Source organism: Castor canadensis, chromosome 9 (genome assembly GCF_047511655.1).
Source record: "Castor canadensis chromosome 9, mCasCan1.hap1v2, whole genome shotgun sequence".
In the NCBI taxonomy this organism is placed as follows: Eukaryota; Metazoa; Chordata; class Mammalia; order Rodentia; family Castoridae; genus Castor; species Castor canadensis.
In genome coordinates, this window is record NC_133394.1 from 150470336 (window position 1) to 150490756 (window position 20421).

The 20421-nt window shown below is 50.5% G+C and overlaps 1 protein-coding gene across 2 annotated transcripts in view; it reads right to left on the bottom strand.

Annotated features, from left to right (window-relative positions):
* The window catches only part of Crmp1 (collapsin response mediator protein 1), a 59960-nt gene that overhangs the window by 26099 nt on the left and 13440 nt on the right, over positions 1-20421 (bottom strand). For both annotated transcript variants that reach the window (XM_020178340.2, XM_020178341.2), the window contains exons 2-4: positions 10635-10723; positions 6155-6339; positions 2291-2455 (exon numbers count right to left, since the gene is read on the bottom strand). In XM_020178340.2, coding sequence (XP_020033929.1) covers positions 2291-2455; positions 6155-6339; positions 10635-10723 — 439 coding nt within the window. The remainder of the gene's footprint in view (positions 1-2290; positions 2456-6154; positions 6340-10634; positions 10724-20421) is intronic.

A 20421-nucleotide genomic window follows, 5' to 3' on the forward strand; every position in this document is an offset into this window, starting at 1 on the left:
GGTACATGGACCCACCTAGCCATCCCAGCTGAGGCCCAGATGCCTAAGTGAGCCCAGGCGAGATACAAGGAAGAAACTGCTCCACTGAGCCAGCCCAAATTGCCAACCAGCAGAATGCTAAATAGGTGTTTATGTTTTAAGGCTTAGGTGTGGGGTCATGTGTTATACAGCAAAGTCTAGCTGGTACACAAGGTAACAAAGGGTACATAAGAAAGATCCAGGACATTCATGCGAAAACAGTACCATTGCCCTTGGGTTGCCATCCTGAGAAAATAACCAAGAGCCTGATCCACAGGAAGTCCCCTGGCCAAGCCAAGGTCCTTCCCTCATCACTGTGACTTGATTTTTCTCTTCCTTTTGATGGTGTGTAAATTAAAAGTCCCTATTGTGGGACTGAAATGTTGCTGAGACCCAAGAGAACTGTAAATGTTAAGAAAGCTTGGGGTTTGTGGCTTAGAATTACAGGCAGGACTTGCTAATCAGTGATTTGTAAAAACAAACGCCATCCTGAGGGACAGCTGCTCTGCTCTGCCAAGTCCACAGAGCACCTTGTCACAGTTATTCTAGAAAAACCTCCCCTTGTACTTTGAGATGTCTAAAGTAAGCTAGGAATGTTGGGGACAGAATTGATTCAGCCACCGAACGAGGGACCCTGTGTCACCCAGCCAAGCTCGTCCTTGGGGAGGCACTGTGGACTGTCCTGTTAGTAGCCTGCCTGTGATGTGAGCAGCATACCACAGGAAGGTCAGGATTGCACAGCAGCTTGGAGGAGAGGCGAGCCATACCCCACACTGCAGAGGAAGTAGCCACGGGGGCCAAAATCCAGCCTGAGCCCCTGGGGCTGATGGGCAAGTCCTTCCATCTGTCTATCCAGATGAGGCACCAGCTTATTGCAGCTCCCACAAAGACAACAACAGTGCTAGCAGCAGCTTTGCCAGGAGAGCCAAATGTGAGTTCTAGTCACTGTGTGACGCTAGAGATGTCATTACACCTCTCTGGGCTTCAGTCTCCCCATCTCTAAAAGGAAAGCTCTGGACTGAATGGGCTCCAAATTGGTTTCCATCCTGACCATGTCCTGTCCAGGTGGCCATGGAGACATCTGAACAAGCCCTTCTGACACTGAGGAATGTGATAACATCCCTCAGGACAAAGGATTCCAGATGTGTCTCTCCCTCCCTTCTCTCTCTTCCTCTTCCTTCCTAACTTACTCCCTCCTGCAATAAACACCTGCTGAGAACTTACTCCACGCATGGCACGTGCTAAGCCCCTGAGAGACCGCACACCCAGCCGTGTGAAAACGCAGGGGTCAGGGACTTTCCAGGTGCACACATGGGAGCATCGCTCGGGAAATCAATTTGGCAACAAGTGTCATGATCCTGGAAAATGTTAGCACCTTCAGCTTCGTGAGTTCCTTTCCAGAAGTCTAAGACATGATTACAAACACAATGTTTACAGAGGAAGATGTTTCCATAACATGATTTATAACAAAATAAGTAGAAAACCTAAGTGCCCGATAAAAAGAAAACAGCTAAGCAAATTAGCCATTGAGTTTTACTTTATTATGAGCCATTCAAAAGTTACTGATGAAGAGAAATGTTACCCATAAAATGTTAAGCGAAGACAGAAGGATCCCAAAACAGGATGTGCGCCTGGGCAGGTCACCTCCTGTGAGCCCAGGGGGGAGCCAAGGGGGATACAGAGATGTGCAGACACATGTACCTCACAGGACCCAGGGCTGAACAGAAGAGCCAGGCAGACAACCAATGCCCCAAGTCCAAGAATGGTGGACATGGTGCCCCTAAAGAGGTCCACATAACCAGCTTTGGATGGTGAAGGAAAGGAAGCGATTCTGATGGGGAGGTGGAGATGCTGAGCTGGATCTTGAGGGAGAGGAGCATTTGGACAAGTAACGAGAAAGAACACTGCTGGCAGGGGAAAAGCTTGAGACCAAGGAGGTGGCAGGGGATGGAGGCCAGGATGACGGAAACCCAGGATGGGCTGCTGCAGAGAAAGCGGAGGGTAGCTAGACCTGCAAGGGTCTTGCGTGCCAGGCTACAGAAACTGGCCTTCTGCTGTGGACAAGGGTCACCCCTCCATAGAGCTCAAGAAGAGGAGGATGGAACCCCTCCCAAGAGGCAGCCTGTGATTTCACTGCTGGGGACAGGGCTTGCTAATTCATTGTCATCTCTGGGTCCATCTAGTCTATGGCCATACCACCCTGAGCGCCTGATCTCATCTGGATCCATCAAGGAGCAGGGATCCCAAAGCCCATTCTGGGGCTTTCACTGACCTTTGTCCTGCACCAGCACTTCCAGCTCCTCCCGGACACCATCGTACCAGCTCGTGATGTCCACGTGGAGGGAGTAGTCACAGCAAGATTTGGTGTCTGCTGCTTCATGCCACTTCTCAAAGGAAGTCAGCAGGCTGGACCCAGGTTCAGGAACAACATGGTCAACTAGACAGAGAAACAGGACCAAATCATTCCAATGGTGGCCACATCTTGCCCCACCACCACCACCACTAGTCATCACCCCCCATCAAACCACCACCACCACCATCACCATCATCACCACCGTTCTTTTCTTTTGTCAGCCCTAGAATGGAACTCAGGGCCTCCTGCTTGGTAGGGAAGTAGTCTCCCACTTGAGCCACACCCTGGCCCTTTTACTTCTCAGTTTGCTTTTCAGACAGGGTCTCACACTAACCTTGCCTGGGCTGGCCTCAAGCCATGATTCTTTATCTCCACCTCCTGAAAAGCTGGTTTTACAGGTATGCCCCACAATGCCCAGCCCACCACCATCCTTCTGCTCCTCACTCACCATCATTATCAACATTGCCATCACTGTCACCAAGATTACCATAACCACCAGCAGTGGCATCTCCACCACCCTCTCAGGCTTCATCACCACAGTCATGACCACCATGTCCTGGTCACCGTCACTGTCACCATCACAACTATTCATCAAATGCTTATTACGTGTCAGATAATAACACAAAGGCCTTATGTAAATTACCTTGGCTAATCCCCACAGCCATGCCACTCTGCAGATGAAAAAGCGCAGGTCCAAAAAGGGTGTGGAACTTGTCCACGGTCTCATGGCCAGGAAGTGAGGGAGGCTTCTTAGAGACTCGTCACACTGTGCACGCCCACATAACCAGAGCGCCAAGGTGAGAAAGGCAGTTGAGACTGAAAAAAGTTAACTATATCACCTCTTGTACAAATTAAATCTAAAATGGAAAGTGGATCAAACCAAGGGCACCTACTGTCTTCTAAGCCTCACCTGACCTCACCTACCTGTCTGCTAAATGATAAAGCAGGCTGAGCCCTAGACTTCCTCTTCCTGCACCTGCTCATTCAGATCTGCTGCTTCCTCTGAGCTATGCAACCCCAACCCAGGTGTGTCCTTGGCCTCCCCTCTAGGACAAGTCGAAGGCTCCTCTAAACCACATTGTCCCAAACCTAACACCGCTCTGCCCATCCCACTCGGAAACCTGCCTCCCCACCTCCCAGGAGGATTTCACCAACCAGCGGAGTGAGGCTTGGCCATGCCACTACCTTCACACCCAATCCATCACCACGTGCTGGTGACTCACGCCACACACACCCTGGACCTGTCCACTGCCATTAGCCTCTACAGCTAGGCCACCCTCACCTGTCAGCTGAACCAACTGTCCAGCCTCGCCTAATCAGGGTTGCTCTGCTCTGCTCTCTTCAAAACCCCAACAGAACACGCCATCCTCTGCTTAGAACCCCTCCCTGGCTGTTCACTGCCCAGGTGAAGAGAGAATTCTCACCTTGCCCCTCGAGGCCCCGTTCTGCCCCTTCTTTGCAGCCTCATCTTCTGATTCTGTCCCTCAGCCTCTGCCCTGGCTCCAGTCTGGGCTTCTGTCTCTTGCCCGGGAGGAGCTCCCACCACAGCACCTTTGCACGTGCTGTTCTCTTCTCCTGGTGCTCTGCCTCCTCCCTGCTGTAGTCCTTCAGACTATATCTAAATGGCCTTCCCTGAGTCCCTCCCGCAGGGTGTGGCAGTCCTCACCAGTTCACAGTCACCTGTGTGGCTAAGTGACTCCTGTGGGGACCATAAGCCCCTTGAGAACAAGCTTCCCGCCTGCTTTGGCTTCCCCGCACCTGGCACAGTGCTAGGGCAAACTGAAGAAGCCTCATGCCCACCCCAGGCTCCTCCCCCATGGTCCTTGTGGCCTCTTCATGGCTCTTGAGTTCCATGAGACACCCTGAAAACTGCCTTCTTCCAGATGGGGAGGAGGAGACTCCAGGATCTCTCAGCTGGCTACAGAGAAAGAGCAAGGGGGGGTGGGGTGGGGATCATGGGGACCCTGGCTCCTGGTCCAGGGCTCTGTCCCCTGTCCTGCACAGGCCCTGGAGCCCAGCACTTCCTCCTCCACTTCTCAGAACTGCCATAGGCTAGGACTGCAGTACAGAATCTCACAGCCATCTCCCAACCACGCCAAGGGGCTCAGCCTGACACCCAGGTCAGAGAGGGGTGGCCACAGCTCAGAGAGGCTAAGAACTGGGCTGTCCTCATGCAGTCTCTGGTTCATCTGTCAGCTGCAATCCAAGTTCACGCCCACCAGGGTCCAAAGCTTGGGCTCATTTTCAGAGGATCCTTGGGATCGGGACCCACTTGCCTGGGGAACTCAGCCATACCCTGCTGGCTCGTGGCTGGAAGTAGCTTGGACAAACAGTTCCACCTGTGGTGGCCAGATCTCGCTTGCAGGGCATCTGCCAGGGACAGGCATAACTCCACAGTCATAGATGAGCCGCCTGGAAGAGTACAGTCTCCCTCACAGTTGACAGAACATTACGAGCAACTGTCGCCCATTTAACTAACGGCACTTGTTAAAACGGAGTTCCAGGAAAAGCAGCTATCCCGACAAAGGGGACAGCAGGCTGCCCAGCGCATGGAGGCGGAGTCTAGCAACCTAGGTAGTCCACTGCAGCTTCCCTCCCTGCCCCCACCATGACTTACTGGGGCAGAGGGTGCCCCAGGGACTTCGGTCTTGGCTACGTGACTCACTTCATCAGAGAACAAGAGAAGAGTGGAACCAGGCACACAAGGCTCTCCCAGACCCCCTTGCATGTGCCACTGGCCATAAGAAGAGCACGGTCAGTTACCACTGACCCCAGAATGGGGATCTGTGGTGCCCTTGAACCCAACTGCAGCTGGGAGCAGCCACCCCAGAGCCCCTACCCCAACTCATGTGAGTAAGAAAAAGTCACTTGAGACTTGGGGGCCGCATGGTTTAGATGTGGTTTGTGCGTGTCCCCCAGGGTTCATGTATCAGAAGCTCCATCCTCAGTGGTGGGAGGTGGGACAAAGTAGGAGGTGACTAGGTCACTCAGGCTGTGCCCTAGGAAGACACCGATACTAGTCTCTCAGAGAGAGCTGATTTTTTAAGACTATGAGTGTTAGAAAAGAGTGAGACTGGCTCTTCCCACTCTCTCCCTTCCTGTCTTGCCATGTGACCTCATGTGTTCCCACCATGGTGCCATCTACCATGTTGGGCGTCAGGTGAGGCAGCCGTCCCAAGGGGCTGAATGGAGGGGGTAACTTGTTCTCAGACTCTTAACCTCCAAAATTATGAGCTAAATAAACCACTTCTTTATAAAGTACCCAGTCTCAGGTATTTTGCTATAGCAATGGAAGACAAACTAACACAGAGGCTGTTTGTTATATCACCTTATCACAACATTACCACAGCAATACCGATTAATACAACCACTCCCCAGCAGTGGAACCTTGGCCAAGGCATCCCAGCCCAGGTCCCCATCTGTCATAATATCATCTATGTCACTCTTTCTTTACATGGTATTTTAAAATTTATTCTGTTTCTGAGAATCTTAATACTAACTTTAATCTCATCCTAAGCAATAATATCCATGATATTTTACACTTTGCTATACATTAAAATAATGTGTAAAGAGTTTAATGCCCATATGCCTATGAAATCACTATGTGTACCACCAGTGGCATAGGTGACCCCAGGCCTGTGAAATTCAGACATGTCTACAGGGACAGTGAGTTTAGATGGAACCCTGAGCAAAGGGCCTGGTACAGACGGAGCACCTTTGGTGCATGGAAGATGTTGATGATGAGAGAATTCATGTCCCTAAGGCTGGGACAGTGTGACTCACTGATCATCGTGGTCCCTCCTGCCAATGCTGCCCTAGTCCCCTGGAAGAAGTCATCAGCTGAGGTCATCCCCTGGGAGGGCTTCTGCAGGTACGTGTTGACATCGATCCCTCCGGGCATGACCATCCGTCCATTGGCCTCAATGGTCTTCACTCCACCAGGTACAATTAAGTTCTCTCCTATTTGTCTGGAGACAAACAACAGAATGATCTTTGGTTCTTAAAAGAGAAGTAAGATGGTGGTCAACTGCTTCTATGTCACTAAATCCACATGTCAGCCAGGCCCAACACAGGACCCTGGGTAGATAGAAAGGACTCAGGTGGGGGCCCTGCCCTGGAGGAGCTCGTGGTCTAATGTCACAAATTGTTAGAATTCAGTACCACAGAGGACCAGGAACAGCACAGAGGAGCTGTGTCACCTGGCCTGGTATCTGGAGAGGTGATGGCAGAGCTGTATTCAACAGAGGTGAGGCAGCCTCTCTCCCTGGGGCACTTTACCCACTTCTGGCAATGCCTGAGGGACACAGAGAGGACAGTCATCACACAAGGAGTGAGAAGTCCCCTGAGCACAGCAAGCTTTCAGAGGTGTCATATGGGCTTAGCTGTCCTCTCCCAAAACTCACATGTTGAATTCCCAGCCCCAGCACCTCAGAAAGTAGCTATTTAGAGACAGGACCTTCAGGGGTGGTTCAGGTAAAACCAGGTCACTAGGGTGGCCCTAATCTAGTATGCCCAGTGTCCTCATAAGAAGAGGCTGGAGCTAGGCATGGTGCGCACACCTGTAATCCCAGCACTCAGGAAGTGGAGACAGAGGATCACAAGTTCCAGGCCAGCTGGGATACACAGTGAAGTTCTGCCTCAAAAAACAGTAACAAAAACAAACAACAAAAACACAGGAAAGGAGATTAAGACACAGGCAGAGGGAGGACTATATGAAGACACAGGGAGAAGACACCATTTCCAAGCCAAGAGAGACCTCAGGAGGAACCAGCCCTGACACACCTTATCTTGGACTCCCAGCCTCCAGAGCTGTGAGAAACAGATTTCCATTTCCCTACCCCCCTCCCCGCCTCTACACCCGTCTGTGGACTTTGTTACAGCAGCCTGCACAAGCTGATGCAGACAGACACTTATGAGCGCCGGCCTCGGGAATGCCCGAGGGCTCCCTGGGCCTGCCTGATAAGGCTACTAACACCGTGAGCTGTGCAGTGAGGGTGCACACCAGGGCTGGGCAGATGCTGCTGAGTGTGGCTGGCCAGTGCCCTGCCCCACTGCCCTGGCACACTAGGATCTTCCTCCCCCAGAAGGGAAGTTTCCAAATGAGCCCAGGAGGGAGACAAACCTCAGCAATTGGCAGCCCTCCTATCCCACCCTCGGGGATCTCACGGAAACAACGTATGTCCAACTCTTTGGCCACCCTTCTCCAAACACATGGGCTGCTACAGAAGCCACTGCAGGAGCTGCAGGGCCAGGGACTCAGCAAGACGCCAGACCCCTGCAAAGATGGCTCTCTATACTGAGTACTGAATGCCTGAAAGCCGCCCGCCAGCTGAGATTCCTTGTGGGTTATCTCACTTAACACTCACAGCGAGCTCTAAGAAAGTGAATGTCCCAAACAGGAGCCCCGGCAGCCCCAGCATGGTCCATCATGGACACGCCATGCAAACCATGGCATCTTGCTTCTCCTCAGCACTGCTGGTAGAATCACAGCCCCACCTGATTGGAGCCTGTGACTCAGTCACCAGGCAGAGGACCCAGTCCATGCTTTTGGCAGGGCCTCTTCTGAGCTTCTTCCCACCCTCTCTCCTCTCCCTCCAAGAGCCCCACAAGGCAGGTGCTCCCACTTTGCAAAAGAACCACAGAACAGGGATGGGTGTGCCGACTCATCCAAGATCATACGGCAAGTCATCCTGGATCTGGATTCAAGTCCTCGTCTCTTCAGGTCTAAGGTCAGGGCTCTGCGCGCCAGGTGTGACTACCTTCCTGCTTCACTCCTAAAGGACCAGCAATGGGGTTCAAATTCCACACTGGGACTGAACTAACTGGGACCCCAGGGGCACCATGTGTTAACAAAAAGTCTCGGCAAATGGCCACAGTAGCAGTGTGCATGGAAGGGAAGGTGAGGACGGGGGCCGCTCAACTCAATGCACTGGACAAGTGCCCCTCTCACCCTCTCCTCCATCACCATGGTCAGGGGAGCCCTCAGAACCAGTCTCTGACTCCCCAGTGCTGGAGGAGCCCTCCATGAATCCCGGGCAGTGACCCATGACAGCTGAAGAGCTTTTAGGAAAACCGAACTGCCACTAAAAAAGAAAAAGAAGTTTCATGGAGTTCGATAAAGCAGAGAAAATAAGCAAGTAAGTGAGGCTCAGCATGCCAGGTGGCCTCTGGGGTCAGCATAGGTGACCTCTGACTGCCCACCAGCTACGTCCTCAAAATGGCCATGGAAAGCCACAAGTCACTGGGTCAGAGCAGAAAAGAAATGGCTAAGCTCAAAGAGCTTTTCAGCCACCATGGGGTGCTAGTGGAGAGGGGGCTCTGAGTTCTGAGTAGGAGGGGCTGACAAATACTGAATTTAGGGAAATATATTTCCTGAACACCTGGTTAGCCAAAGTCTTGCAATTCCAGATGTTCCTGCAAACAGCAGGCAGTTAACAAAGGCAGCTCAATCCATGACCACTTGTTCCATCAGTTCTGAGAAGGACTGGAAGTAGAAGTGACCAGCTCAAATCTCCAACAATATGTGGCAGGTGTTAATTCAGGGTGGCCCCATGAAGCAGCTCTCAGCACTGTTTCTCCTTGCCTGCCTCAGAACCCTAGAGACCCCCACAGGGGTGGCCCCCAGGGCTGTCCTCTCCAGAGCTAAGCAGCACCATTAGAAAGCCCCTTTTTGACTCCCACACCCCACAGCCCCAATCTGCCTTTCCCGCATCCTGGTTCCAGGTTGTCCTGTGGCTCAGAGCAACATCCACGCCAGGACCCAAGGGTACAGGGTTCGTTTGTTTGCACTTTTCCTCAATCCCTGGGTACCCACCCTGTGCCACGCACCTGTTAGACCCTGGGGTTGGCAGGCAACGAGGTCAGTTTCTACCAAGGGGCAGGTGTGACAAACAGCAGCCGGCAGGCCAGGAGGACAGAGGGATGTACCATGCTGCCACGGGGCTGGGGCAGGCTTTCTAGGAGAGGGATCTCTCCACCTAACATAAGCCAAGCCCGGGGGAACAGACAGGAAGAGAGGGAAGGCCTTCCAGGCAGGAACTCATGACTGCAAGGGTCCAAGGTGGAAGCAGCCTGACAAGTCCTCCAATGGCTGGAGAGCAAGCAGAGTGAAGAGGAAGGGAAGCCAGCGGGCAGAGCGAGGGCTGGGCTGAACTTGCAATGGTCAAAGCCTGGGACTAGAGGGTGATGGGAAACAGGGACCACTCACTGTCCCGTGCCTGACTCTTCAATGGGGGGTTTACACAGGGGGTCTGCACCCAATAATCTCCAGCCCTCCCATTCTCGTGGCCCCAGGCTGGTCCCGCTGACAAGTCATCTTCCCATGGACACTGCTGCCTTCCCCTGCTTTCCTTTCCATAACACCCACCCACACTGGTCCTGAGGTGGCCCCCTCCTCTCCTCTTCTGGTGTGGAGAGAAGAGGCCAACATCAGCCGAGGTGACCCAGGCCACCCCATGTTCACAGCAGAGCCACACTGCTCTACCATAGCCAGTGATGCCAGAGAGGCCACTGCCTTGCGTTGTGGGCTGAAGTGTGTCCACCGTGCTGAAGTCATGGGGTCATGACCGCACTGCTCCAAGGAGGGGTTAAGGTTAAGTGGGGTCACAGGCTGGATTTGATCCAATAGGATCAGTACCCTAACGAGAGAGACACCACATGGCACAAAGGTCATCCTGGCCAGCCCAGGAGAGAGGCCATGGCAGAAACCAACCCTGACCAGAACTTCCAGCCTCCAAAACCATGAGAAATAAATTTCTATTGTTTAAACCATCAGCCTCTGGCATTTTGTTATGGCAGTCCAAATGGACTCCTACCTACCCATTGGGTGGTCATGAGTACAGTGAGCCATCCAGGGCTCTGTGAGGAGCCAACAGTTTCTTCCCTCCCTGGAACCTCAGCCAACCCCAGCAACTCAGGCAGGAGTCAGAGCTGGGAAGTCAGGTAGACATTCTGGGCCTCAACCCTAACCTTCCCGGGAACATGAACTGCTACTCAGCCTCACTTCTACAGCGTAAAGCAGGGGATGACACCTGTCCTTCACAGCCTAGTGTGAGCCCTAAATACCAAGCCACGTCCAGGGTATAGCAAGAGCCTGGAACCACACAGGGCCACTCCACCTGCGTTCTGGCCTCCCCGCTGTGTGCCCCTGAAATACAGAGACACAGCACTGTCACCTCAGGGCAAAGCACCAGCCTTCTGCTCTGAGGAAGGCCAGGCAGCTTAGTGACACTGAGGTCCTAAGAGGTGCAACTCGTCAACCCACTTTATGAGTCCATCTTCCAAGTAGACATCAGCATAAAAGGACTGGTCATCGTTGATGATACGCCCACCTTTGATGAGGAGTCGGTCACTCTGAAAAGCAAAGCAAAGCACAAAGTCAGAAGAATTTTTTTCTTCTAATTTTTAATACTTTTAATATAAAAATATCTCAAATATCTTCAAAAGTAAAGAAAGGGCATTGAGGACAGGGAGTGGTGGTTCACACCTATAATTTCAGCTACTCAGGAGGCAGAGAATGGGAAGATTGTAGTTGGAGGTGAGCACAAGCAAAAAGTTAGTGAGACCCTCATTTCAACAAACAAGCCAAGTATGACGGACGGTGCATGTAATCCCAGCAATGCCAGAGGTGACAGGTAGGAGGATCATAGTCCCAGACTGGCCCCAGGCAAAACTGTGAGAACCTATCTAAGACATAACTAAAAGCAAAAGCAAAAAAGGACTGGAGCATGGCTCAAGTGGTAGAGCACCTGCCTAGTAAGCATAAGGCACTGAGTTCAAACCCAAGTACTGCCCAAAAATAAATGGGCGGGGTACACTGAAAAAGTTCTCTGGAATCCATCCCCCAGTTTCGATCCTTCTTCCATACAGCGCTCTGCCGTACTCACTTCACCTGATTTCCCCCTCAAGTGCTTTCTGGTTTGGGTCAAGTATTTTAAAACGAATCCCAAATATCATTTCATTTATGCTGTATATACTTGAATATATCTCTCTAACCATTAAGGAATTCCTAAATATGTGTAATCACAACCCATCATCCCAAGGAACCCAATTAACACAAATCCCTTTATCCCAACCCCTCATCACACCACATTCAAGTTTACTTCATTTCTCAAAAATGTCTTTTCTCGGCAGCTGGCTCTATCGGGGCATTTCGACTCCCAGGACACCTGCTCCCTGTTCTCTGCAGCCCGACAGCTGGACAGGCTCCTTCCTTTTGCATATCATTCATCTGGTGAAGAAACCGGGTCATTTGTAAAACGGGAATCTCTTAAGGTGTTTTTGAATGTGATAATGACCAATTTGGGGACATTGTAAAGACAGTGCAGAGAAGACTTCTTAAACAATCCTCCTCCTTCAGCACAGTTGCAGTGACATCTTCATACCTGCGACACTTGGACGTCCCACCATCCACTCATCCATGCATGGATCCCATTCTAGCTAAAGGGTTCCTCAGCTCCCAGCCAGGCCCAGCTCTGAAGACCCAAGAGGACACCTGGGGTCTGTGCCTGCTCTTTTGGGGCTGAAAGATGAGGGATGAAGCTTAACCAGTCATGGAGTTCAGGAAGGCAAGACTGGGGAGCAAGGTGGAGCGACTGCCAACCTTATCCCCACCCCTATGTGCCTACAAAACACTATCCTATGGGTCTACAAGAAACTGTTTAGTGGCTCCCCATTGCTGGACACTTATGCTAGCTTTCACAGTGGACGTCCTATGCACCAAATGTTTACCTTGGTTCAGGTCTGTTAGTTAAAACTCTGAGAGCTGAACAACCAGGCCACACACACACTCTCACTCATGGCCCTTGACAAAGGGCTTATTTACTATTTTCATTATTTTCAAGCTGCTCACACGCACCATCCCTTGGGTAGGGGGAGCCAAACAGCAGAAATTCAGTGCAGCCATTTCTGAAGGGGTGACTGGAGTGGTCCCCTCAAAAGCAGAGCACACAAAAACAGGGTGGTGCACAGCACATGTGGGAGGTGGCTCCAAAACTGGAGTTAGAACGCAGAAAATGGGTGCGTATGGATCTGATGACACTGTGGGCAGCTGGGAGTGATCATGCTAGGCCCCTGGGGGACCTGCAGAGAAGCACTCAAGAGGGCCCTGTTCCATCCACTGTGAGAAGTGAGTGGAGGAAGAGCAGGCCAAGAGGGGAGTTTATGCCAAGCTAAGGAAGCAGGGAACTTTCTGAGAAAAATAGATCTCGCGGTCCTCTGGAGGGTTTTCACGTCAATATTGTATGTCCCTCAGAGTGATAGCCCAGGTCAATGAGACCCCAGTTAATATGCAGCTCCATTATCCCGGCACTGCTCTACTCAGTGTCACTTATGTTAGTGCTCTCCCCTTGCCTGCCTTGTGGGAGCCGTGGGCGCTGACACCCACTTTGTTTTCACTGTGCTCATCAGGGTGTCTGACATATTATATGTTTACATGTCTGGCTCAGATGTGGCTCAGCCCACTGGATTCCAAGCTCGGCTGTATGAGGCACAACCACACAAGGGGCCAACAGTATACAAACAGAAGTAGGTGGCACCACCTACAGCCAGCCCTACAGATGTCGTTGGTCAACTGTTCCTCACTGCTATGTGCCAGACACAGTCTGGCCATATGTGTTGGCAGATGGATATATTGAAGGATGGACGAATGTATGTCAAGTGGGATGGGTGGGTGGGTGGGGGGATGGATGTGTGCGTGGGTGGGGGGATGGATGTGTGCGTGGGTGAGGGGATGGATGGATGGGTGGGTGCATGGATGGATGGACAGATGACCTAGTTTTTGAAAGATGAAGGGCAAAGTGAGCCAAGGGAGAGAAGCATGAAATAGAACATCCTACTATCCCCCAGCAGGAGGGTACCTAGAGAGGGCACTTCAAGATCAACAACCTGCCTGGCTTCTCTGCCATAGAAGCAACTTGTACACTCCTAGGGATGAGGCTCACCAAGCACTTTGGAGGATACCCCAGGTCCAGGGGAAGAAGAGGCCAGGGCCGCATGTCTAAAAAGCACAGCCGAGCTGGAGGGCAGGTTTTTCCTGGCATCAAAACACAGGAAAACATGAGTCATCTGCAACTGGTTGCATGACTTTCAAGACCTGGCCACCTGCAGGCAGCAATGTGTGCCTTGTCACATTTAATAGTAGGTTTCTTACACTCAGCCTGAAAGGCGGTATCTTAATGCAGTATGCAGGAAGATCAGCCCCCTGCTATGTGCCTCTAGAGTCTGCTGGTGAAGCTTGTGCTCAAACTCACCCCTTCCAACTCCCTCCAGACACTGTGCACAGGGACACAGGGGTCTGAGCTCTTAGCATCTCTTGGGTTCAGTATATCTCTGGAAAAAGCCCATAATCAAGCAAGAGCTGGTATGTCTGCCTCATCCTATTTCTTCAGGCTGTTGTTCCTTTGCCTTTTAATCAACATTTTCAAAGCCATGCTCTGTCAAACTCCAGCTCAAAGGCACTGTAGCAGGCACTGTCCTGGAAAGGGGTCCCCATTGCTGTGACTTACACAGAAGCAGTGCCTGCTGATGTGTGACATGTAGGGAAGATTCAGGGCAGGAACCGAGCTTTCCTTCTGCAGGCTCACATCCTTCCGGGCATGGGAAACCTGATGGGACAGTTTCCATACCAGACACCCCAGGAAATGCACACTTCATGACTATGTGTGCCAAATGGTTCCTTTGGGACACTGGGTCTGCCATGATCTCGAATGGAAATGAGGTTCAGTGGCAGGTGGCCTCTAAGTTCACACAACTAACCAGTGTAGGTTAAACTCAAGGTTTCCCAACTTACCATCTAATGTGGGCCACTAAACCACACTGCTGCCTCATTTTTAAACACTGTCACACTCTGGAATTCCTAATACCTTATAAGCAGATGGAATTTAGAAACACCTAAGACCTCAGCCAAGGACCCCACAGTCTAAGGCTCCCTTTTCCATGTGTAAAACACTGAATGCACACCAAAGAGTGACTTTTACCATACAGAGGTAAAATTTTACATGTAACATACATAGCTTCCTTATTTATTATTTTTTTGTGGTGCTGGGAATTAAACCCAGGACCTCATGCATACTAGGTCCTTGAGCTACTTGAGCTGCACCCCAGCCCTTTCGTTTTTATTTATTTATTTATTTGGGCAGTACTGGGTTTGAACTCACACTTGCTAGACAGGCACTCTTCCAGTTAAGCCATGCCTCCAGTCCTTTTTTGCTTATTTTTCAGGTAGGGTCTTGTATGCCACACTCCTGGCTTGTTGATTGAGATGGAGTTTACAAACTTTTTGCCTGGGCTGTCCTTGAACTGCAATCTCTATCTCCAGAGTAGCTAGAATTACAAGTATGAGCCACTATACCTGGCCTATTTCATTTCCAAGACAGTCTTGCTAACTTTGCCCAGGCTGGTCTCAAACTCACAATCCTCCTGCCTCCACCTCTTAATCCAGGAATTAAAGGTGTGTATTTAAAAAAAAAAACTTTAATACCACAAAGTGCACACATTTACTGAGATTTTATTCTTGTTATTTTTAAATTGTTTGCAGTGCTGGGAATGGGGTCCAGGAGCAGTGCTGGGAATGGGGACCAGGGCCTCGTTCACACTAGACGCTCTGCCTCTGAGCTACATCACTGGGGCCAATTCCATATCTTTAAAAGAAAAAAATAATGTCAGCACTGTCCATTGCCTCTCACAGGGTGACGGTGGGAAGTAAACAGTTAGCAAACAAACAACGGTAGGCTCCATACAAAAACCACTTATCTATATGCTTTGAAGAAAATAAGTCATCTCAAGAAAAATTCAACCAAAATCTAACAGCTGAGGTTAATGACATGCAGAGATGGCTGTTCAATGTTCATTCCACAGTGACAGTGACAACCTAAGGAGAATCTTCCACAGCCTGGCTCATCTGTGCATCTGTACTGTGTAAGAGCAGAAAGTCCAGACAGAGAGAGAGATGTAGGTTCCATCCTACACTGTCCCCGCTGGTTATTCATGTGACTTAACTTCTCCAAGTCTCAGCGTCCCCACCTAGAAAATGAGGACAACTGGGGAGTGTGTAAAGTGGCTAGCACAGGCCTGACAGGTATACCTCAGCACAGGTAAGCATTGCTTTTTCTCAGCCATTGTCTGCAGTGGGAACAGTGCTCCATAAACCACTAGTTATGTCAGGGATGTCTGAGCTCCAAGAAACAGCTCTTGCCCTTCAGGGTGCTCAGGCCAGTGAGGGAGTCTGTGTCTCAGCAGGCCTTTGCACCCAATGTGTGGAGGCCATGACAGATGGACGTGAGGGGGCCAAGAGCACAGAGGAGGCTCCACTCCAACCTTCCCAGGAGAAATGCTTGTTCCAAGTTTGCAGAGTGAGTTGGATTTGCTGCATGGCAAAGAGAAAAGAGATTCCAGGAGTGGCAACCCCACCAGGAAAGGCACAGGGGTCAGAGGAGCCTGGTGAGCTTGAGGGCTGCAAGTGGTTTCCTGTGGAGGAAGTTCAGTGCCCTGCAGTGTCTGAGGAGGGCTTGGTCCCAGGACCACCCACAGAATCCGACATCCCTGGTGTAAAATGGCTTAGTATAGGCATTATCCTATGCAGCTCCCCCTGTATAACTGGAATACCTGACCTGGTGTAAATGTTATGTAAGCAGCTATCGCACTGGTGTTGAAGGAATAATGAGAAGAAAGCTGTCAGCGCACATTCAGTACAGATGCCAAATTTTTCCAGTATTCTCCCTCTGGGCTTGGTTTAATCTGTGGACACTGAACTCACAGACATGAGGCCCAACTCTGGAACCTCAGAGAGGGGAACCTTAGAGGTCCACAGGTGTCAGATCCAGGGGTCACAATGGCCAAGCATGGTGCTCCATACAATGGTAACAGAAGGGTTTGTGAAGGAAAACTTAATACAGAAGCATTTCTGAACTACAATCCTCACTCGAGCTCCGGGCAGAAGAGGAGGAGGGTAACTGATAATCTTTACATTCTCGTCTTCTGAGCTTTGTTTGTAAGAAGCAATGCCAAGTTTGCAATATGCATTGAGAGACTTTATGTTCACATCCTTTCGCCCAGAAAGTTAAAGCTGGAACTTTGTCCTCAGGAAAACATTTCCAAGCAAGGTCAAAGATTTATGTACAAAGAGGTGATCCAGAAGCAATTCTGAGAGTGTAAGCACACCACTATTCTATTGCTGTGGCATCTGGCTACTCAAACATTTTATAGGAAGTTTTAAACAAAAACAAAAAGCAATACAACATTAGGAGAAAAGGTAAACCACAAACTCCACCTGGCAGTAATTCAAGGGAAAGTGGAGCTTCCTGGCAGTAACTGACTCCCCTCCCCACAAGCAGGAACTCTGGGTGGCCTCTGTTGTCACTGTCACTATAATGCACACCCCTCACCCACTCACTACACCTCATGGTCGCTGTGCTAAGCTGGGCATTCCTCCCTAGCCAGAAAACCCTGTGTGTTCCATCTCTGTATCCCAGCCAGCAGCCAGGGCCTGCCACAGCAGTTAGCCATGTGTGCTGAACAGGTGGAGAGGCAAGGGAAGAGAGAGAAAGAGGGGAAAATTGGAGAAGACAGAGGGAATGAGAAGGAGAGAGAAGGAGAGTGAGATAAAGAATGATAAAGAGAGAAGGAAAGACAGAGGGAAGAAAGAAGGAGAAGAAAAACAGAAGGGGTGGAGAGGACACAGATCATATTTCTCTTTTCCACTTTTAAAATTCCCTGGAAGCCTGCACTGGCTGGGAATGGAAGGGTGCTGCTTTCAAGCTCCATGTGACACAGGTGAGGCGGACAGCCTCCTCAGGAGGAGCCACCTAAATGCTTCCACTGCCAGATGTCATGAGCTGGAGGATGGCCCAGGCAAGGGGAGGGCTCCTTCTCCAAGCCTGCCATTATTGCTCACAGCACCAACTGGGAGGACAGAAGAGAGCTGCTGCTGCCAGGACATCTTTGCTCTTTTCACAAACATTAAGTATTTTGTGAAGCTGTGCTTACAAAAAGCTAGTCTTTAAGCCTTGAGGCATTGGTAACCACGCAACAGCAAAACCAACAATAGTCAGCCTCAGCTGGGGGAGGGGCTCATAATCACAGAAAGTGGTTTGATCAGTTCTATCCCTGGTGAGGCTAAAGCGCCCTGGGATCTGGAATCCACTCTCCCTCCCTCGTGTGATAGAAATCATAGAGAATTCATTTTCATAGAGAATGAAATCTGTCCCCTCCACAAAGGCTCTGTCAGAGGTGTATGACGCCCCTACGGTCTGAGTGTCCTCAGAAATAAACAAGAGGTGCTTTTCTTACTAAACCAACACTTACCCAAAATCACTGGCTTAGCAACCTTAGCTATCGGAAAACAGCAGAGAACCAAAGCTGTTATTACAGACAGAGAAAGACAGTGACATGTCACCAAAGAGGGGACATTTGGGCTGAGTTCTGAAATATGAGCAGAAATTCACAAAGGTGGAAAGCTAGGGAGAACAACAACCTGGCCACATAAACACAGACACAGTGTTGTGGTGGTGCTGGAGGTGAGGAGCAGGTGGGGTGGGCACTGGGGCAGGGAGGTTTCTCCAAACCCTCAGAGGATGGAATTCCCTCGCCTACGACCTCATCCTGCTTGTAGATCCTGGCTGCTTTTCTTTCTCAACCTGCTGGTAAGTTTGTGGTCTTTACATCACAAGAGAAACAAAGTAATAATGACTTATGTTAGGATGAAAGTAGCTGCCTGCAGGTACTTTTAGGTCTTACTATCACCTTTTCAATACTTTCATTCTCCCACCCCAGAAAGCTGGGGGAGGATGTGCCCCAGTGTCCCCTTCCTTGTGATGCTCCCCTAAAGCCTGGTGAGACTGGAATCTGGAGCCCATGAGTGAGTGTCAACACTGGTCTCAGAGGCAGAAGATTCTGATAAGACTGAAGAATCATCAGTGGGAAGGAGAGGGAAAGTCAGGGTGACTCCGGGTGACAAAGAAACTTCCTCTTCAAGGGCAAGGATGGACGTGAACAAGGTCTTGGTGAAGGGTGCTTCCCTGTGCATTGTGTGCAGGTGGAACCGACTTCTCTCAGGACAAAGGGAAAGTGAAGCAACAGAACAGGGAGGCCTACCCCCCGCCCCCGCACACACACACAGCTCATGGCACCACAGCCCAGTTGATCTGCACACAGCTCTGGAACTGCCTGATACAAATGCCCACCCAAGTGCTTTCATCAGTATTTCCATTTCCAGATCTAAATAAGCTAGGAATTTATACTATCAAACCTCCCCAGCTAATTTTGGCGTGACTCCCTGTGGTAGGTTGTGTTATTCCTGCCCTCCTCACCCTTTTCATGCCTTAGAGGTGGTGCCAGGCAACCCCACCCCCACCAGCTTGGATCTGCCACATGGATTGCTTTCACTGACAGGAGAGGCCATGAGTCCAGCAGTCTGGTCAGGAGCTTTATGAGGCAGATGGGTACCAGCTTACACTCTTGACAGTCCACCTTCTGCCATGAAAGTCACATGATCCAAGATGCAAATATGACCCAGACAGATGCCTGGGGACAAATCCAGCTGAGCCCCGCTGAGCTCTTCCACCCACAGGCCCGATGTGGCAGGTAACTATTCACGGTTGTAAGCCACAGAGACCAGAGGGTGTCTATTGCATCAGAGCATGCCGATACACCATGGAGGTTGGATGTTGGGGCTAAAGGAATTGTCCTCTGAGAAGTTTCACAGCTCAAACACTTCACGCTGCCACCACTCAGTCCCTTCCCTCAATCACCCTCCCGTTCCTGATCGCTCATCCAGCCTCCTTGGGGCAGAAGAGCTGCTACCCAGCCCAGTTGCACACGTGCTTACTCACACAAAGCATCCCAAAGGCCTTTGAGTTTTCCCTCAAAGAACACACAGTCCATCAGCCCCTCACTTTACTACAGTAGCAGGAGAGCAACCCAGGGAGTGGAAACCAGTGTGAGATCCAATCTATTTGGCACTCTTCACCTGGGTAGTAAAGGCTTTGCTGCCTTCATGAATCAGAAGTACAGGATTGCAGGCCTCTTCTGTGAGCGCAGGCCTGTTCCCATGACAACTGCAGTTGTAACAGCAGGCGCTCAGCCCCACCACACCTGTCCATGTTCAAGAAATGCTGAAGAGGGGACAGGGCCTTACACTGCTTTCAGGAGGGCTGGCTACATCCAGATCTCTCTCTCTGAGCAGAGCTCCTTTGCCTTTAAAGAAATCTCACACCTGAGTTCATACCAAGTGTCAGTTGTGCACTGCATGGATTTTCATTTGTAAATTTGTAGTTTCCTCTTTTCTGTTTTTTTTTTAAGACGGGTCTCACTACCTAGTCCAGGTTGGCCTCAAATTCACAATCCTTCTGCCTCTGCCTCAGCCTCCCCAATGCTGGGATTACAGGCATGTGCACCATGTCTGGCTCATTTTTAATCCTTAAATCACCTTGGGAAGTGAGCATGATTGCTACAATCTCAGAAAAGTGACGATATCTCATCAAAGACACACAGCCAAGAGATGGTGGAGGTAGAAATGGACCAGTTCCACCCGGCAGCTGTACAGTGACCACCAACTGCCTCCTGGTGGTTATCCCAGCATGGTGGTCTCTTCTCTGAGCCTCAGTTTCCTATTCTGTCCACGGGAGTGAACAATGGACCATCCTTATCCACTCGGCTGGCTATCAAGCATGAGTATGGGCCCCTCAGCCGCCCTCCTGCGTGGATGGTTACGAATGTGGTCAAAAGGTGTAAGGCAGCTTCAAGACTGAAAGTTTCAGAGGACTTCCGGGGTAAGATATCAAATACAGAGACCTATGTACCTAATTAAATCGCAATGCTGCCTGCGAGCCATGTGACTTCTCGATACATGTTGAACTCTCATCTAACCAAGAGGTAGTGTGGCCTACAAGCTAAGGACCCAGGCTCAGAGGCCAGGCAGCCTGGCGTCACACCCCAACCCTTACCATGGGCATGTTCACCTCTGTGCCTCAGTTTCTATTTGTAATACAGAGTGCTTTTTGGAAAACAAATGAATTTCTTTATGGACCATGTTTAGAATAGCACCCGTTTTGGTT